At 40.0% G+C, this 19,647-nt stretch overlaps 1 protein-coding gene across 2 annotated transcripts; it reads left to right on the top strand.

Moving 5' to 3' along the window:
* The first annotated feature begins 1,837 nt into the window (after positions 1-1,837).
* Positions 1,838-18,187, top strand: taf4b (TAF4B RNA polymerase II, TATA box binding protein (TBP)-associated factor). Of its 2 annotated transcripts, XM_017456578.3 has the most exons (15): positions 1,838-2,598; positions 2,700-2,833; positions 2,948-3,274; positions 3,361-3,498; positions 5,386-5,508; positions 5,592-5,681; positions 5,759-5,941; positions 8,248-8,377; positions 8,939-9,044; positions 9,709-9,878; positions 13,594-13,724; positions 15,109-15,234; positions 15,345-15,401; positions 16,858-16,974; positions 17,646-18,187. In XM_017456578.3, exons 1-15 carry the CDS (start codon positions 1,974-1,976, stop codon positions 17,778-17,780), a joined length of 2,592 nt encoding a protein of 863 aa, XP_017312067.1. In that variant the 5' UTR covers positions 1,838-1,973; the 3' UTR covers positions 17,781-18,187. The 2 variants fall into 2 exon arrangements, with proteins under 2 accessions (XP_017312067.1, XP_017312069.1); XM_017456580.3 differs by lacking the exons at positions 15,109-15,234; positions 15,345-15,401; positions 16,858-16,974; positions 17,646-18,187 and adding an exon at positions 14,044-15,102.
* Positions 18,188-19,647: the final 1,460 nt, after the last annotated feature.

Raw genomic sequence — 19,647 nt, 5'->3', positions numbered from 1 at the left:
AATCCATCCAGGGTGTCCCCCACCTTGTGCCCTGAGTTCCCTGGGATAGGTTCCAGGCTCCCCTGTGACCCTGTGTAGGAAAAGCGGTATGGAAAAATGGACAGATGGATGGATGGATGGATATCCTTCCTTTTTCCTTTGACCTCTCTTATCAACAAGACGTTTGCACCCATAGAACTATCACTCACTCAGTGTTTTTGTTTGTCGCACCATTCTGTTCAAACTCTAAAGACAGTTGTGTGTGAAAATCCCCAATTTATGATCACTAATTTATGAAGAACTCAAACTAGCCCATCTGGCACCAACAACCATGCCACGGTTAAAATAACAGAGATCAGACTTTTTCCTCATTCTAATGTTTGATGTGAACATTAACTGAAGTGCTTGACCTGCATCTGCATGATTCTATGCAGTGTGCTGCTGCTAAATGATTGGCTGATTGGATAACTACTTAAGTGAGCAGGTGCACATGTGTTCCGATTAAAGTGGCCTGTGAGTGTATATTATGACCATTGTATTTAGTGCACATAGAACCTATGGTCAAGATATTGTAACGTATTGTTTTATTATGACTCTCTAACTTACACGCTGCTAACAGCCCTAAGCAGCCGTGTAATAATAATATTTATTTTCCGTTTTCTTGTGCTCTCGACTTAATTTTCTTGTGATCTCGACATAACAAATAGTCGTTTTCTTGTGATCTTGAAATAACCAAAAGCTGTTTTCTGAAGATGTAATTTTACCCCAAGAAAATCTGCCTCTTTGTGAATGGGCCTGGTGTTACATGCACGTTGGCATCTTCACCATCATAAATGTAATAATTCCCCACTGTAGAGATGGACTTTATCTTGCATTAAGAGAGAGGGATGTCCCCCTTCTCAAGTGTGGGACTCTAATGTGGATGTCGTCAGTCCTGCAGGGATGATATATTTTTGTAGGCCACCCCGGAAGTTAGCATTACCCTGGTTCCCTCCACAAAAAACCAATAGGATTTATCCATGGGCTTTTGTATTATTGCAGAAAATAAACAATGTGACGTACAAAAGTTTATGATTCTTACATGTTCCGTTCATTGAGAGAGGATTCATACGATTTTGAAGCCTATACACTCGCCAGAAGTAAAAAGTTAATGTTAGGCTATAAACAAACTACACCACGGTCGCATGACTTCAACGTCACCACCATTGCGCTTCCGACAACTCTTTCAATCTTTATTTTAAAAAACAATATAATTGGAAAATATTATAAATTGATAAATCTACAAGTTGGAAAGTTTGATATGTAAGCGTGCGAGTATAAACACAGCGAGGCTGTAGTAAAAGAGTTTTCCTGTTCGGCGTGATGACGTTTAATTTCCTCCAACAACCTCTCTAGTAACATTTAGCCAGCAACAATCTTTTTTAAGACACGTAAAAGCCTTAAAAAAAAAAAAAAAGTGTGACCTTACTGATGTAATTTATGTCGTAGTATAAAACGCGAACATATCTTGAGCTTGTGTTAACCACAGACCATATTTCAGGCATTTAACCAAAAAACCCTTTCAAAAACCCCATTGACTTCGGGACGATGTCCAGTGCACAGCAAAACTAAGTCGAGCTCACGAGAAAACAACAACAACAACAAAAAAACTTAATAAAGAAAATTAAATTGTGACCACGAGAAAATAACTTTTGTTAAGTCGAAATCACGAGAAAGCATCAGGGGTAAAAATAATAATAATAATAATAATAATAATAATAATAATAATAATAATATGTGGCCGCTTAGGACTTCCGTATGTAGTTATAGTTTTGATGCTAAATATCAGCTGATTGTTGAAAAGGGTTCAGGATTCAGAGCTCAGCTAATTGAAGAGGCGGGATTTGTTTAAATTCCGCACTGAGGACGACAATGGCCGGGAATCAGTTCACACTGATATGAACGAGGCGTTATATTGACACGGCACGACGCTGCTTGTGTTCTACATTTCTGTCATGTCTGAAAGCGAAAGCGCAAACGACTTTAGTAAAATAGATGATTCGGCAGAAAAAGCGCGCGAATCTCCAGAAACAGGAGCCACTCCACCAGCACCGTGCACTCAGGTATCAGATATACACAATGCACCTGAAGCCACCAGCGCGTCCCACACTTCAGCCAAAGAGTCAGTACCTCCAGAGGAAAGTAATATTCAGGCATCACAGCCATCTGAGGCACTCAAAAAGGATCCTACTAAAGCTGAAGCTCTTTCCTCCAACATGCTCCCCAACCCTGCTACACCTGTGACCTCCACTGTAACATCTGCCTCCATGGCTCCACCATCAAAAGTCATAGTGAGCTCTGCTGCGTCTGTCAGATCTTCCACGCCACTGGTGGTGGGGGCGAGAGTGGTGTCAGCGGCTATTACAGCAGCTGCGGCTAGTGGACAGATCTCAGCTTCACATCCTGGAGGACTCACTGTGATATCTAACCAGGTCAGACCTCCAGCAGTGACCCAAGCTCCACTCCGAGCAGCGATCATGACTTTGCCGCGGTCATCGACTTTGCCGCAGAATGCAACTGTGCCACGGAGCCCTCAGACTACATCTCTCCATCTACCTGCCAACTTCCAGATCCCACAAGGTTTGTGATGAGGTTGCAGGTAGTGTTGCCTTAAGGGTGTCTCTAATGTGTCTTTTGGCAAGTGCTTCATCTTGCCTTTGTTTGTTTGCTTGTTTGTCTAGGTATGGTTTTAATACGCAGTGACAGTGGGCAGTTAATGTTGGTTTCCCAGCAGGCTTTGGCTCAAGCACAGGCTCAGGGCTTAGTGCAAAAATCATCCAATGTCACTACAACTGTAAGACCACAAGCCTCCCAGGTATCTTTTGTCTCTTATATTTTTATTTTTGTTAATTATGTATTAGAGTAGCATGAGGTGTACAAAACAGTGTGTATTATGTCATACAATAAAACAAAGTAATCTTATTCACAGCCAACAGCCACGTCTATCATCAGAGTCTCTCTCCCATCTTCATCTGCAACGGTCGCCACCTTAGTAAAACCTGCCTCCTCGTCAGGAAAGGCTGTTCTGATGCCCAGCTCCACCATGAGCACTGCCATAATCAACGCCACCACTACAGGAAGCACTATTATTAAACCCCCCTCAGTGTTGGGGACAGGCCTAAAGCCAAGCTCCATTACAGGGCCCACTGTCATTAAAGCTACCTCTGCTCAGAAACCTCCGATAAGCACCGCAGCAGGGACCATAAGCCAAAGGACCATCGCTGGCACCAATGTTGCTTCTACATCTGTAGTGAAGGTAGGTGTCGGTCTGCAGTTAGTATGCAGACTCTGAAATGTTGGGTATTTAAATACTAACCAATGTTTTTTTTTTTATTTATTCAGTCTGTTGGCAAGACATCACTTTCTTCAACAGTTACTCAAAACATCCACCCAGTTGGCAGTGGCCCCCGAAATATCTCCCCGAATATTCCCTTCAAAGCCAGCAGCAGCAAAGTGTCCACCCCGGTCACGGTCACAGCCGTGAGTCATTTCTCCATCGTTATTATTAGAGATGCACCGATACTAAATTTCTCAGCCGATACCGATAACCGATTATTCAGAGTGATCTCGGCCGATACTGATAGTTCTGCTTTTTATACCTTCTTTTAGATTAATAATGATTAATTCCACAATTCTGAAAGAAATGCAAAAAACTCTATTCTCTCCATTTTAACAAGTTGTTTCACAGTAACTGGTCTCATAAACAGAAAACACAATGCTCTAATTAACATTAACACATTAACTAAATTCTGAAGATTAACGTAAGATTTCTTAACTTATTGAATGTTATTAATTCATATTAACAGAATTAATTGATTGAATTATAAAAACCTGTTAGGCTCACATTCACTCATCACAAACAAAAGCATTTCTACTTCATCTCTGAACTGGTAATATAATATAAACAACTTTATATATTAACATTAACTGGATATGAAAAATACTACTCTACAAATATATTTTTCTGTGCAATATACACTTTTATCAACTCATCTTCACATCTTCATTTAAATCTTTCAACAGTGTACTGGCCCTTTTAATAAAAAATGTTTTAGACTTGAAGCTGAAACTCCTTCACTGCTGCAGCGTCCGGTATAAAAATCTTATCAGTACAGAGATTAAAGTTTACAGACTGCTGTTTTGTCATCATTCCACACAAGAGACCTCTTCTTTACACACAGCATGAAATTGATGTGTTTTCCTGCCCTCGTTTGATTGACAGGATATAATTAGCCCTGATCATCGGATGTTTTTAAACTATCGGCCGATGGCCGAGAGCGTGAAAATAGCCTTTATTGGCCGATACATCTCTAGTTATGTTATGTTAGCTTTCACATCTAATAATGTGAATAAATTTTTTTAATGTATGCTGTTAGGAACTAGGTTTCTCACAAATCGAAGTTAAAAATAGACATATAACATAACACATATGATGGGTTCAGCTATATTATTGGTAAAAAAATAAAATAAAAATTGTTTTATATGATAATGTACGGAGCCCCTAAGGGGACATGGTGGTGGGAAAAAAATTCGGATGGGAGGAAATATATTTTTTTAAGCTTTTGCCTTCCCTCGCAAAATCTGTTATGAGTTCGGTCAAACACTTCCTGTTTATTTTCTCGCTGGTAGTGGTTCAGACAGCTCCGTAGGTTCACAATGGAGCAGTTCATAGAGGTTTTTTTGAACTTGGACTCAAATATAAAGAAATGCGGTCTGTGTTTAGTTCTTGGTACAGTTATGACATAAGTGAAAGACACCTGAAAAGGATATTATGCGAAAGAGCATTGTTTTGATGAAAAAATTACTCAAGTGATGCTGTGAAGATACAAGCATGAACCACCGCGTGGAAGTCTCTCGTGAGAACACAGGTTTCGCGAGAAAGCACAACAGGTAGGCTATCTTTGCGAGAGAAGGCAAAACTTTCTCTGGGGAATACAAAAGTTTTGCTAGAGAGCGCAAAAGCTTTGAATTTTTTTTTTTCCTCCCATCCCAAATTTTTTCCACCACCATGTCCCTTTAGGGGCTCCATAATGTAATATAATTGTTTGGAAAAACCCTACTTTTTAAGGACAAAAATATGTCATACTTACTTTAAGACTTAAAGATGTGATAAGTAAAGCACTTATTTAGCATTCGAAATATAGTGCTTGAAATGTTTTTGAAAATCCAGGAATTTAATGCATGACCGCTGAAAATTTTTTAAATAAAAATAATGATCTTTCATATAAGTGTATGTTTGTAATGTTGATTAATTGCATTAATTATAGTATACTTGGTAAACAAAAAAGGGATTTCATTGTAATCTGTCTTAATTTGTTCAAAAGTTTCATTCCTTTGTGAAATCAATGTGGTTCGTGTTCTTAACAGGAGAAGTTGGAGAATGTAAAGAAATGTAAAAACTTTCTGATCACGCTAATGAAGCTGGCATCGAGTGGGACCCGCTCACCTGACATGGCACAGAATGTTCGAGCTCTGGTCAAAGACCTGCTGGTGTGAAGACACATTCTTTTGTAGTTCTACTCCTTCTGTATTAGTATGCACCAGGTCTAAGGTGTTCTGGTTTTTCTTGTCAGGATGGACGACTGGAAGCTGAGGAGTTCACTGAAAAACTTTACATGGAGCTGAAATCATCCCCACAACCGTACCTGGTGCCCTTTCTTAAAGTAAGATCTTTGTGAGTTTGATCTCTAAGAATAGGGAGAATAGAGAATTTAGTCTGAGGGTTTCTTGTCTTTTTCAGAGAAGCCTTCCTGCTGTGCGTCAGCTCACCCCAAACTCACAACTGTTCATCCAACAGTGTGAGCAGCCCAAAGCCTCCTCTTCATCCATAATCAGCAGCAGCACCCAGAAACATAGCCTTTCTTCTTCCACTACCATTTCTCAGCCTGTCCGAGGCAGTGTACCAGCCAGACCCCCTCAAATGGTAAACTCATTTTGGCAGAGAATGTTCAGATATATAACAGAGTTTCAATCTTTACTCTCAATGTTTCTCACCCTTACTTCAGTGGATAACCTCTCCTGAATACTATAGATTTGTAACTTCTAAGAACTTCTGCTTAAATCAGAAAGACACTCTTATTCCAAGACCCCTTTTTTAATAGCATAATCATACTGAGCATCTTCTCACACAGTACTGTTTGCCTTTAGTCTTCTACAACTGCATACTGTAATGATTTACACTCACTGAGCACTTTTATTAGGAACACCTAAACATTCATACAATTATCTAATCGGCCATCTGGTAGTAGTGTAATGCATAAAATCATGCACATATGGGACAGCAGCTTCGAGTAATGTTCACATCAACCATCCGAATGGGGGGAAAATGTGATCTCAGTGACCTTGACCGTGGCATAATTGTTGGTGTCAGACGGGCTAGTTTGAGTATTTCTATAACTGCTGATCTCCTGGGTTTTTCACACAACAGTCTCTAGAGTTTACTCAGAATTGTGAAATAAAGAAAAAACAGTGAGCGGCAGTTCTACAAATGGAAACGCCTTGTTGACACTGACATTTATGGTATTTGGTAGACACCCTTATCCAGAGCAACATCTGAACAGTTGAGGTTTAAGGGCCTTGCTCAAGGGCCCAACGGTGACAGCTTAGTGGTGCTGGGGTTTGATCTCATGACCTTATGATCAGTAGTCCAATGACTTAACCACTGATATACCAATGCCCATTGCTGATGAGAAAGATCAACGGAGAATGGCCAGGCTGGTTTGAGCTGACAGAAAGGCTACAGTAACTCAGATAACCACTTTGTACAATTGTGGTGAGCAGAAAAGCATCTTACAATGCACAACACGTTGAGCCTTGAGGCAGATGGGCCACAACAGCAGAAAACCACATTGGGTTCCGGCAAAGACCCATGTAGAAAAGCGTAGCCTGGTCTGATGAATCTCGATTTCTGCTGAGGTCACAGATGGTAGGGTCAGAATTTGGCACCTACAGCATGAATCCATGGCCCCAACCTGCCTTGTGTTAACAGTCCAGGCTGGTGGAGGTGGTGTAATGCAGTGGGAAATGTTTTCTTGGCACACTTTGGGCCCGTTAATAAAAATCAATCATTGCTTGAATGCCACAGCCTATTTGAGTATTGTTGTTGACCATGTGCATCAATTCATGGTCAATATGTACCCATCTTCTAATGGCTACTTCCAGCATGATGATGCACAATGAAGTAAAATTTCTCTCAAACTGTTTAAATGAACATGACAATGAGTTCAGTGTTCTTCAGTGGCCTTGCCAGTCACCGGATCTGAATCCAGTAGAACACATCTGGGATGTGGTAGAATGGGAGATTCACAGCATGAAAGTGCACCTGAAAAATCTGCAGAACTGAGTGATGCAATCATATCAACATGGACCAGAATCTCAAAGGAATGTTTCCAACATCTTGTGGAATCCATGCCATGGATAATTGAGGCTGTTTTGAGGGAGGCAAAGGGAGGCTGTACCCAGTATTAGTATAGTGTTCCTAATAAAGTGTTCACTGAGTGTATAATCCCACTATCCAGTATCACCCAGATGGATGGGTTTTGTTTTGAGTCTGGTTCCTCTGTGTTTTCTTCCTTATGTGTTTTTGGGGAGTTTTTTTCATTGTGGATCTAAATCCAGATTTCGGTTAAGCTGCTTTATGACAAAATATAAATATATGCTTTGGACAGTAAACATATGAACTGTTACCAACTATTTTCATTTTCATCTCCTGTGAACTAATATACTGTATATTTTTCTTCTGTCCAAGTTTTGAAAAGTTATATTTGAAATAGTGAAAGTGAGCCCCTTTGTTGAATTGTGACTCATTTTTATGATATTTTGTCCAATTTATCTTCATTCTCTGGTTTAGTTCCTGCCACCCACACTTCAGTGTAATTCACTTAAAGCCACCAGTATCCCATCATCTCCTGTTATCGCATGCTTGATGCAGTCATTTTCAAATGTCATTCGTCATCTTTTAATCTAATTTTGGGGATTGTATTGTTTATTGCATTTGTTTGTATTGAAGAATATCTCCGGGAATGTTGCCCCTCATTTTTCTTACACCAAAGATACACATGCACACAATTTTTATTTGAGTGTTTGAAAGCTGGCGTTTACATATAGCATTTCCCTCTTGGTTTCCTGCATTGTCGATGAGATGTGTATTTTTTGCTATTGTTTTCAGTTGTCTACTTCTGCCTGTAGGTACTAGCTATGCATTTGAGTTGAAGTTTTATATTTGACCAGGTGATCCAGCAAACCAAAGGAGTGATTGTGGAGCAGCGTGTGACAGCCTCACCTCGTGTTGTGTTGCCAGTGCAGAACCACACACAGCCCAAGCAGCCAGTCATTCAGACCAACACACAGGCAGCAGCTGGTAACGGTTCTCCTCCTCCTTATTCTCCTTAACGAAATGTGCCATGTTCAGTTCTTTCCCTTACAAAAAAAAAAAGGGACAAAGTCTGGAAAAGTATGGAAATTAAATACACTCACTGCCTGATCTGGAAATATACATACATAATTTATTTAAAGTGTGGATGTTTTGTTTGCTAAGTAATATAGAAAATAGTACTGCACTGTCTACTCTAAATGCATTGTCTATTGGTGTGTTATAGCTATCTCTAAATTGTCCTTAGTGTGTGAATGGGTGTCTGTGATTGTGCCCTGTGATGGGTTGGCACCCCATCCAGGCTGTCCTTCTGCCTCTTGCCCCGAGTCCCCTTGATAGGCTACAGGCTCCTTACGACCCTATGTGTATAATAAGCAGTACAGAATATGGGTGGATTGGTGTATATATAACTTATTTACTTTAAAGCATCATAGTAAAATTATGGTAATCATAAAGTAATATAACCATAGTGAATTTTTTTAATGACTATTTGCTGTATTAATTATTTTGACCTTTCTAGTGCAGTGTTTTTTGTTTTTGTTTTTAAAGGAGGTTTTAAGAGGCAATATTCTCTCCAGGCATCTAAAACCCCCTCTGGATCAACTCAAGCAGCACAAACACAAAATTTCAAGGACAGCACCTCAGGCTCATTCCGGTAATGACTTAATATTCTCTGCTCCATTGTGGATTTTGTGTTTGGATTTGAGGGGAAAAAAATTACCTGTCTGTGGCTGTTTATAAATGCAGTGCACTTAGGCTTGGTTACTTTACAGTCAGTAATTGTATACATGTAACCAATATGGTACTGTACACAATTTTTTCCAATAGCCTCTTAGCCATTCAGCAGTGAAAAGGGATCAAAATAGGACCATTGCCGACCAGATATTATTTGGGTGGTGGATCACTAGTACAAATGTATCGGGTCACTCAACCAGAAATTCAGCCACCAGTGATGCTGTGTTCAGAAACTGGACACAGTAACACAGAAACTGTTTCTTCAAGGTGGACCAACAAGGAAGGTGTCCGTAATAAAGTGGCAACACGACACATTCTGTCATGCCTCTGCCCCCATCAAGGTAACTGCTTTGCTGAGAATGATCCAAAGCTCAAATAACGCCTGGTTAGTGATGGGCTTATGGTCTCCCCTTTCCTTTGCCCGACAGGGTAGAGGAGGATAACAGGCTAGTAAGTAATTTTATACTTACAAGGTGAACCTATAAACCTATTCGTGATTAAAATTACCAATACGTATAGAAACAGAAATGTATTTATTCAATCTCTCATTTGGGCATGTATGTCCATGTGCTTTTGTGAATTAGTGATGATGATGACATAAATGATGTGGCGTCCATGGCGGGTGTTAATGTGAACGAGGAGAACGCTCGCATTTTGGCGTCCAGTTCAGAGCTGGTGGGAACAGTGGTGCGCTCATGCAGGGACGAGCCCTTCCTCCAGATCACAGCACTGCAACAGAGAGTGCTTCAAATTGGTAACGGTGTCTTCACACCTACTCAGTCAGAGAAATGCCTTGTATCTTTAATATCCATAAGGTATCCTCGTTTCTCATCTTTGTCTGTCTCTCTCTCTATCTGTCTCTGTCGTTTGCTCTCACGCTTTGACTCCTGACCTTTTCTCACATCTTGAGCCCTGGTAGTGAGAGTCAGAAGGGAGAGGCTCTCTCTTTGATCAGCAGTATCACTGACAAGGCTGTTCCACTTAATCAGTATGCTAACGCCTATGGAGTGGTGCAAAATTACCAGATTGGCAGGAATCCCCTCCATCGTGCTGATCAAAATAACAAGGGAGAGAAAGTGAGAGAACAAAAGGAGGTAGGGGAAGGAGGAGTTAGCCTGGAGGAGGAGATGGAACAAGGGAATGTGGAAATAAAATAGATGGGCTTGGCCTTGCAGGAATTTAATCTGCATCAGCAGAAAAGGCAGAATGAGAGATTTTGCAGATGTCCGTCTGTTCACCAAGCATTACAAAAGGCGAAAGCAGCAATTAATACCTGACCCCTAGAGATATTTTGAGTTACAGTCATGTAAACAAGTAAGTACACCCCATAGAAATTGTTGGCTTTTTTGACATATTTGGACAAGCAAAGATCAGTCACATGGAAAAAGTAAGTACACCCCTATATTTATCACACCATCAAATCCATAAAACTAGGATCAGGTGTTGAAGATTGGGTGCCAGTGATTAGAACCTGCTTAGGGAGTGCAGGTGGAACCTGTCTAATTTATACCCCTCTCATATCTAGTGTCTGGTGTTCCCTTTGTTATTGAGGTGTGTGGTGTCATCATGCCAAGATCTAAAGAGTTCTATAAGGCCTTCAGAAAAAAATGTTGTGGATGCCTATGAGTCTGGCAAGGGATTTAAAAAGCTCTCCAAATTATCTGAAATGCATCATTCCACTGTAAGGAAAATAATATACTGGTGGCACAGTTTTTCAAACGACTGCCACTTTGTCCCGGACTGGCCGTCCCAGCAAATTTCCAGCAAAATCCCAGCAGACAGTCTGATGCAAAAGGTAATCTCCAAGAGCCCCAAAATTTCATCACAGGATCTGTTAAGAAGTCTTGCAGCTGTTGGTGTCAAAGTGCATGTTTCTGCAATCAGAAAGAGATTGCACAAATTTGATCTGCATGGGTGGCGTGCCTCCCTAGACTATAGTTTGACAATGAGCATATAAGCCAGGGGGCGGGAACCTTTTTACACCAAAGAGCTATTTTTCATTTTTGGTTGATTCATTTTTTTTTTTAAAGAGCCATTGCAAAAGTGAATATTTTATTATTATAAGAAACATGTTTTTTCAGTAACTTTTTGATAACAATAACTTTTTAAGTCCATAGACAACTCAAAAAACAAATATGCACCAAACAATAGGTAATGTTGCAGTATGGAATTAATTGTGCAGGGCTTTCACTTTGAGGTTAAGTTTCCACCTGAGTAGCATAAAATATCTCTCTGTCTCTCTGTCTCTCTGTCCGTCACATTGTAAGAGAAAAAAAAATCTGCCGAAGTTATATCTGTGCTCTTTCCCTCTCATTCTCACGATTTTCTCCTTGTTCGGGAAATCCACAAACAGTTCAGTTGCCATTCTCAACATGCATGATGTAACATATCCTCCATCCATTAGTTAAAGGTTTTCCTTGTCTTACAATCTCCAATGAACAGCATTCAGGCTTCCAGTTGCGACTGTCCACGCTTGCAGCTGTAGCTGTCCTGCTTGCAGTTTATGTTGGAGCTCCGCACCTTCCTTTGGCTTTCGCCCACCGGGTACTTTGCTGCAGCTGCACAATCTCTAACAGTTAACTTTGTAATTTTTTTTTTTTTTGAGGGAAAGCGTTCTGTGCAAATAAGACACAGCAGCACACCAGAGCTTTCAATAAAAGCATGTTTCAGTCTAGTCACTTTAAAATTTTCGATGCTTCTCTGAATTCTTTCTTTTCGCCATCTCCATAAACTAGCTAGGTAGCTGCTTGAATCTGAGCGTGAGAGGTTGCCATAGAAACATAAGTGGTTTGCCGTTGTTTGCTGGCGTGACACATGCACACAGTACTGCATACACGCACTGGCTGGAACAACTTGAAATATTATTGTAAACAGAATTTTAATTAATTTTGGTAGGCTGTACAACAAAGGAATTGTAATTGACTTTGCATTTTCCCCAGGAATTTGACCTCAGCGATATGTTGGTGAAGGGTGAGACACCTGGCGAGCCACATGATTTTTGTCAAAGAGCCACATGTAGTTCATGAGCCGTAGGTTCCAGACCACTGATCTAGGCAAAGACCAGGCCTTTTGGAATAATGTGCTCTGGACAGATGACTCAAAGATTGCTGTTACTGTGGCCACACAGCTGACATGCTTGGTCTTGACCAAAGACAGCTTTTCAGGAGAAGCACCTCATACCAACTGTGAAGCATGGTAGTGGAAATGTTATGGTTTGGGGTTGCTTCACTGCCCCAGGGACTGTACAGCTTGCATTCATTGATTCAACTATGAATTCAGCATCGTATCAAAGAGTGCTTAAAGACAATGTGAGGCCATCTGTCTGAAAGTTGAAGTTGAACCGAAAGTGGACCTTTCAACAGGATAATGATCCTAAGCACACTAGCAAATACACCAAGGAATGGCTCAAAAAGAAGAAATGGAGGGTTATAGATTGACCTAGTCAAAGCCCAGATTTGAATCACATTGAAATGTTGTGGGGTATTTGAAATGGGCAGTACATGCAAGAAAACCCTCAAACATCTTGCAACTGAAAGAATATTGCATTGAAGTGTTGTGAAAAATTCCAGCAAGCCTGGGGAACAATAATACATAAAAACCTGCTAAAGGGGGCAATGATAGCTTTTGAGGCCAAGGGTGTACTTACATTTTCCACAGAAGAAAATCGCATTTTTTTGATATTTCTGTTGAATAAATAATTGAAAGTTATTTTTCCTTGTGGTTTTGTTCAAGTATATCAACTTCATTAATAGACACTACTTCAAAGAGGATCAGATGTTTGCTTGTCCAAATACATCAAAAAAGCCAACAATTTCCATGGGGTGTACTTATTTTTTCTACATGTATGCAGTCAGTGATTTTTGCATGAAATTAGCTGAAGCTAGTTGTTTTTAAACCTAAAATGCAAACAAATACAACCTGTCTTTCAGTCCTTCCTCCAAATCAACACACACACACACACACACACACACACACACACACACACACAGAGAGAGAGAGAGAGAGAGAGACTAGGATAATCCGCTTATGACGCTACAAAAGCAGGAGCTTTGAACTGACAAATTAGATGACCGAGAAGTAGAGACTTTATTAGCTAGATATTTTTAGGCAGCAACAGCAATGCATATTACAAAAACCGTCTAAGCACATACATACTGTATATTCATTGGTTGAAAGAACATCAATGCTACTTTTAATATCTAAATTAGATGTATATTACAATACAGCTAAACCTAGCTTAATTGTTTGTGCATTTGGATAAATAAAATGTGCAAAGTGTTCTTTGGCATTGTTTTGAGGTCGTTGTTCTTACTGCTGAGAACACAGTTAAGCAATGTTCTCACAACTGCCTTTTAGAAAGACATGGTAATTGGCAGTGATTTAAAATAAATCAATCCCAGTTAAAGTCAAAAGTGACACCTAGTGATGGCTAGGTCCGTGTCTATGCCTGTGCATGTGTCTGCGCATAGGTAATTCTCTGGGTGTTGCAGAGGTGAATCCAGATGTGCTTGGGTTACTTTCTCATGCCACACAGGAAAGACTTCGTGATCTGCTGGAAAAACTCACTGTTATAGCACATCATCATAACATCTCTTACAGGGTATGTGCAATCTCTCTCTCACACACATACACACAGATGAACCAAAACACCTTGCATGGATCATACTGGCAACCTGAATACATGCATTAGTAACTAGTATAACTCAATACACTATGTAATACACTATTCCAATAGGTCAGCTCCTATAAATACACATACAGTGCCTTTTCTAACTTTCCCACATTTTGTAGTTTCATCCTGGAACTTAAATGGACTTAATTTAGTTCATACAATATGTCTAACTTAGTGCAGTATTTATATTACCCGAGTCTCTTGCTGAGTTTTATAGTTTTTTTTTTTGTTTTTTTTTTCCCCTAAGGCTACCCTCTGTTAGGGTCCACCCATCTCGCTCTCAACCCTGACCAGTTTCCCAGTCCCTGCTTATGAAAAGCATCCCTACACTGTGATGCTACCACCACCATGCATCACTGTGGGGATGGTGTTCTCAGGGTGATTAGGAGTGATGGGTTTCTATAGTGCACTATATTGCTTCTATAGTGCACCATAGTGCACAAAGAACTTCTAACATAGTGCTTTGTGCCAAAAAATCAGACCAGAGAACCTTTCCCACGTTTTCTCCAGCATGCTTTTCGGCAAACTCCATATGGGATTTTGTCGTTAATAACGTCTTTCTTTGCACGTTGTGGAGTGTCTGGGCTTTCCTATCTGAGCTGTGGCTCTCTACAATTGCTTCAGAGTTACTCTTGGCCTCTTGGTTATTCTCTGACTATCGTCCTCCTTACTCTTCTAAGCAGAGTCACAGTTGCTCTGCCAGATGTGGGGTGTTCTTTTTTTGTTTTTTATTTTTTTTAAACAAACCCTGAATTAAACTTTCCCAGAACTTTGTTGTTTGGAGTTGTTTTGATAGGTCATTGGTCTTCATGATGCTGTTTGTTTAGGTATGTTCACTAACAAACTCTGGGGCCTTCCAGGAACATGTGGATTTGTATTGAGATCACATGGCACTTTAATTACACACTGGTAGATTCCATTCAACTCCATTTAATATGACTTCTGATCTCAACTGGTTGTACCAGAACAAATTTTTGGGTTTCACAGCAGTGAGGGTTAATGCTTATGCAATCAAAACTTCTACATTTAATTTATTTTTTAACAATTATAAATAATTTTGCAATGTAAATCCCCCCCCCCAATAATAAGGACTATTTTATGCAGATTTATAAGAAAATCCCAGTTAAGTATATTTCAGTTCTAGGTTGTAACATTACAGAAATGGAGAAAAGTTCAAGGGGTTGAATACTTGTGCAAGGCACCATAGAAGTAATGCAAAACAAAGATATGAAGAGTCTGTGGATTTGAGTCAAAAACTGAATGAATAGGTACTGAATGCTGTTAAAGCTTAAATGCACGTTTCCGGAGTTAGGATGACTGGCGGAACATTCAGACCAGTGACACGCGCTCACAGCTGAAGTTCCTGGAGCAGCTGGAGAAAGTGGAGAAACAAAGGAGAGAAGAGGAGGAGAGGGAAACCCTGTTGCGCTTCGCTAAGGTAAATGTGTGTGTGTGTGTGTGTGTGTGTGTGTGTGTGTGTGTACACATGAAGGGTCACTGAAAGTAAGCAGTCTTGCCATTTTGTGTCTTGTTTTATTTTCCCTTCAGAGTCGCTCAAGCATTGAGGACCCCGAGCAGCTTAGGCTCAAACAGAGAGCGAAAGAGGTGTGTGTGTATGTGTGTCTGTCTGTGTGTGTGTGCGCACGCGCACACATGCTCCTCTTATGTTGTGTTTCAGTTGTCAGAGTTCCTTAGGACACAAACCAGAAACAGTAGTCTAGACTAGTGGGGGGTTTTCTGATTGGAAGCTAATTTTAATTTGAGTTTAATTGGAGCAGAAAATGAAGCCTGGGGCTGTACGTGGAGCAAAATGAAGGCTCCTTAGACCTGGGTGTGGGGATTAAGAAATTGTTAGACAACCTGAAATAAAACTAAACTTTTTTTTTTTTAAACCTTGCTAGTTTACATTCCAACTAATATTGTTCAAGTTCAAGTGGTTTTATTGTCACTTCAAGCATATACAGCTGGTACAGTACACAGTGAAACAAAACAGCGTTCCTCCAGGACCATGGTGCTACATAAAACAACACACTAACCACATGAGACGACACTGAACTAAATAAGATCTACACATTCTCCACAAAGTGCACATGCAGACGTGTGCTAACAAGAAAGGACAGTACAGTACAGTACAGTACTACTAAAACAGGACAATATACACTGTATGATTTGTCAGCATTAATCCTTTAAAAAAAAATTTTTTGGTAATCTTTCAAAAATGCAAGGACATTGTCATAGGGTATTGTCTACTTTTATAAAAAAAAAAACTGACTGTTACTCATAATAACAAGCAGCTGATTGGACATTTCAAATATATTTTCCTTCTTTCTGAGGTACATGTTAAATAACATTTTTGTAACCAAAAAAAATAAAAAAGTGAAAAAACACCGACACAGTGGCTTTGTGATTTTTGCAGTTTTTTAAATTCTAGCATTCACTGAGCAAACCTATATAACTATAGCCTAATTTAAAGTGCTGTTTAAAATCAAATTAATGATTAAATTGCTGGCCTCTTAAATCTGCTAGAAAAAGACTTTTTTTGGAGGGGGGGATAAAAACTTTGGCAGACAGTACACTACTAATGCCAGTAGAGAAGTGATTCCTGCCAGAGACATTAATCAGATTCAGGACGTCTGTGTGACTGTTCAATCTGTCTGCACTATTTTTAGCTCCACTTGTATGTCCTTGCACTTGGATAAGAAAGGTAACCAAATTCAGCACAGTACCTACATACAGCACAGCAAAGGATTATAGATATTTTGCTGAGCCTATAATTGGCATAATTGACCCTGGTCTCTTAAAGATGGCATTATTATACACTATATGGTCTAAAGAAGGGGTGTCCAATCTTATCCACAAAGGCCCGGTGTGGGTGCAGGTTTTCATTCCAACCTAGCAGGAGCTCAATCCTGACTCTATTATAAATTGCTTTGGATTAGAACATTGGCCAAATGTGAGTTGGGGGGGGCAAAATGTACCATAATATCTGTGAAGCTGCCAATAGAACATGGTCACATGAACACATGGCCTTTATTATAACAAGTTCACCTGTTTTGCTCAGATGCAGCAGCTGGAGCTAGCTCAGATGGAGCACAGAGACGCTAACCTGGCAGCACTGGCGGCTCTCGGGCCTCGTAAGAGAAAACCTCTGGAGTCTTCGGGCTCTGGGACTAACAAGGTATTGACCTCTACATAAGCACCTCTCTGTGTCCGTGAGAGAATGTGACTGTGTAAGTGATAACCAGGATTGGTATGTTTGTATTCTATGTGGTTTTGCTGAGGGAAGGATTTGTAGTCTTGTAAACACACTTGTGCAGCCGCACACGTGTTGGCCTGCAGTCGAGCTGATATTCATTTTCATTTGGTCTGAGTTTCTCTGTGTTATGTTTCATGGGGGTTTGGAGTGTCTTTCTAGTACAAGGTAAAATCCACAAAGATCCACTTAGGCAGATGGGTATGATGAAGGGAAGTGTTTTGCATTGCAGATAGTGCCTATGAAAACCAAATAGCCTTATCTTCTCTATCTAGGCAGTTTTTTGTGTTTCATGTATTTGTCATGGAATATGCATCTTGTATGCATCTGCTACTTGCATGGTATAAGAGAATCTGATGTACTGAGTGAACATAACCGAGATTTGTGAGAGAGAAAAGGCAAAGGATGCTATACCTCCTTTCAAGCACATGTACTGCAGCAACCAACACTTTATATTATTAAAATGTTTGATTATTAATGAAAGGATGTCATGATGAACACTCTTTTCCAAAAAGATTATAACTGTAGTAAAATCTGCATTTATTTGGTGGAGTTTGAAATCCAGTAGGAAGTTCACGTTCTCTGTTTCCACTCAGGTTCTGGGTTTACGTGCACAGAGAACTGCTCAAAGGGTTCCAACACGTGTGACTTTCAGAGATCTGATCTTCTGCATGGAACAGGACCGTGCACTTCGACGCTCCCTTACACTCTACCATGCTTTCTTACGGTAGAAATTCTTCCATTTAGTTCCAAAATAACTTTTTACATGGCTTATATAGAGGACTAATTATTACGTTTTACTTTAAAGACCATGTCATTTCTTTGTTTCCTTCTATTTAGATCATATTAGTGTTCAGTTGTTTTCAAAATCCTTATTTTGACCCTTGCAAATATTGATTGAAATATTTTGGATCCTGATATTATTAAAACACTTCAGCATTGCACTTTGTGTTGTGTTTGTGTGGAGAATGATGGCGGGGATTGGCTTTGTTTGAGGAAAATGTACTAATTTATTAAAGCAACTTCATTAGTTTCCCAAAATAATATTGTGGCTTCCTGCTTATACAACTGTACTGATATTTTAATTAAATACTTTAACAACATTTTTTAATTATAATGCAATTTAGTAAATAAATGAGGAGTCAGTGATGGAGTTTTGGAACAAGCTTGAGGGCATCCCCTACAGCACCAAGCCTGTGCAGAACAGGATACTGCCTCAGGAGCTGGGATCAACCAATCAGAGTAGGGCACTGCCGCAGGCAATCGGACTGACAAATCAGGGTATGATACAGCCTCAGGGGTTAGGGACAACCAATCAGAAAGGGATGTCACTTCAGACCCTAGAGCTGACCAACAGGAACTACACATAGCCATTGGGCCAAGAGAAGAGCAACCAGAACATCATCACCGGAGGAAAACACCCGAGAGGAAAAATCACCTCACAACTCCCAGCCAAACAACAGTGTCTAAAACTTAGTGAACAGTATTTAATGACGGTTTGTTCATTCATGAATACAATTTTATTCAGATTCCTCTTTGATACTGAGGATAAGCCCAGGAACTCATTTAAACTACACCAGGATAGTACTACCTAATGCTGATATAAATAGAAAAATGGAAAAGAAACAAGCTTATATTATTACAATGAGAGGAGAACAGTTTGATAGAAGCACCATGTCTGACCTTGGCTGCAGGATCTTAAAGCTTTCTTGAGACCCAGAAGTCTGGTTATTCTATTACCTCTTAATAAGCAGATCTGTCACACTGGGAGCTATGTACAGTATGCCTGGAGTATTTCCAGTGTCATCTCCAGTATGTGTGTGTCTCAGTGAGATATACAAAAACATGCACACACAGCTGAGCCCATGCCCTGCAGTAACCCACACACACATTCCCAACCACTAATGACCACTCGTTTTAATTACTCAGCCTGCATGTTGGACGTCTTCATCCCTTAATCGTACAGGATGTATTCAATACATGTCTTTTTTTGTTTGTCACAGTTTATTGCTTGAAAGATCACTATAACAACTCTTAATGTCATCTTGTTGCTATGTGTGAAATGTTGAAAGAGCCAGTGTCACTATCAGAGCTGTAGGCCCACAATTTGTATAATTGAGAAAGAAAACCAAGAGAAAATTGCCCATCAGCTTCAGCATCCACTTAAAGGTACATTCAAGATACATTCACACATACAGCAGCTCGCAGTGGCAAATTTTCAGTGAGAGCTGTGGACGTCTGGCAATATGAGTGACCTCGACCGTTGGTGACTAAATGTGGGACGTGTCCAGCGGCGCAACAAAGTTGAAGTTTAACTTTATGTAAATTTGGAGCAACTTGGTGCAGCAACTACCAATGGGAGTGAAGACCATAAAGCGCACATGATCCGCAGATCCTGACAGTCCGGCGCTTGCGCTTTGGCAAATAGCACACACTGCTTCTCCTTTAGCTTACAGGATATGATGCATATACAGTATAACCTGGTGAATTTTATATACACACACACTCCCTCCAGAATGTTTCATTTTAGAGGCAAGAAAACTGGTTTCTGTCAAAAGTGCAATGTTATTTGCATGACATACTAATAAATGTTACTAT

Source organism: Ictalurus punctatus, chromosome 25, assembly GCF_001660625.3.
Source record: "Ictalurus punctatus breed USDA103 chromosome 25, Coco_2.0, whole genome shotgun sequence".
NCBI lineage: Eukaryota > Metazoa > Chordata > Actinopteri > Siluriformes > Ictaluridae > Ictalurus > Ictalurus punctatus.
This window is presented reverse-complemented; position numbering and strand designations above follow the sequence as displayed.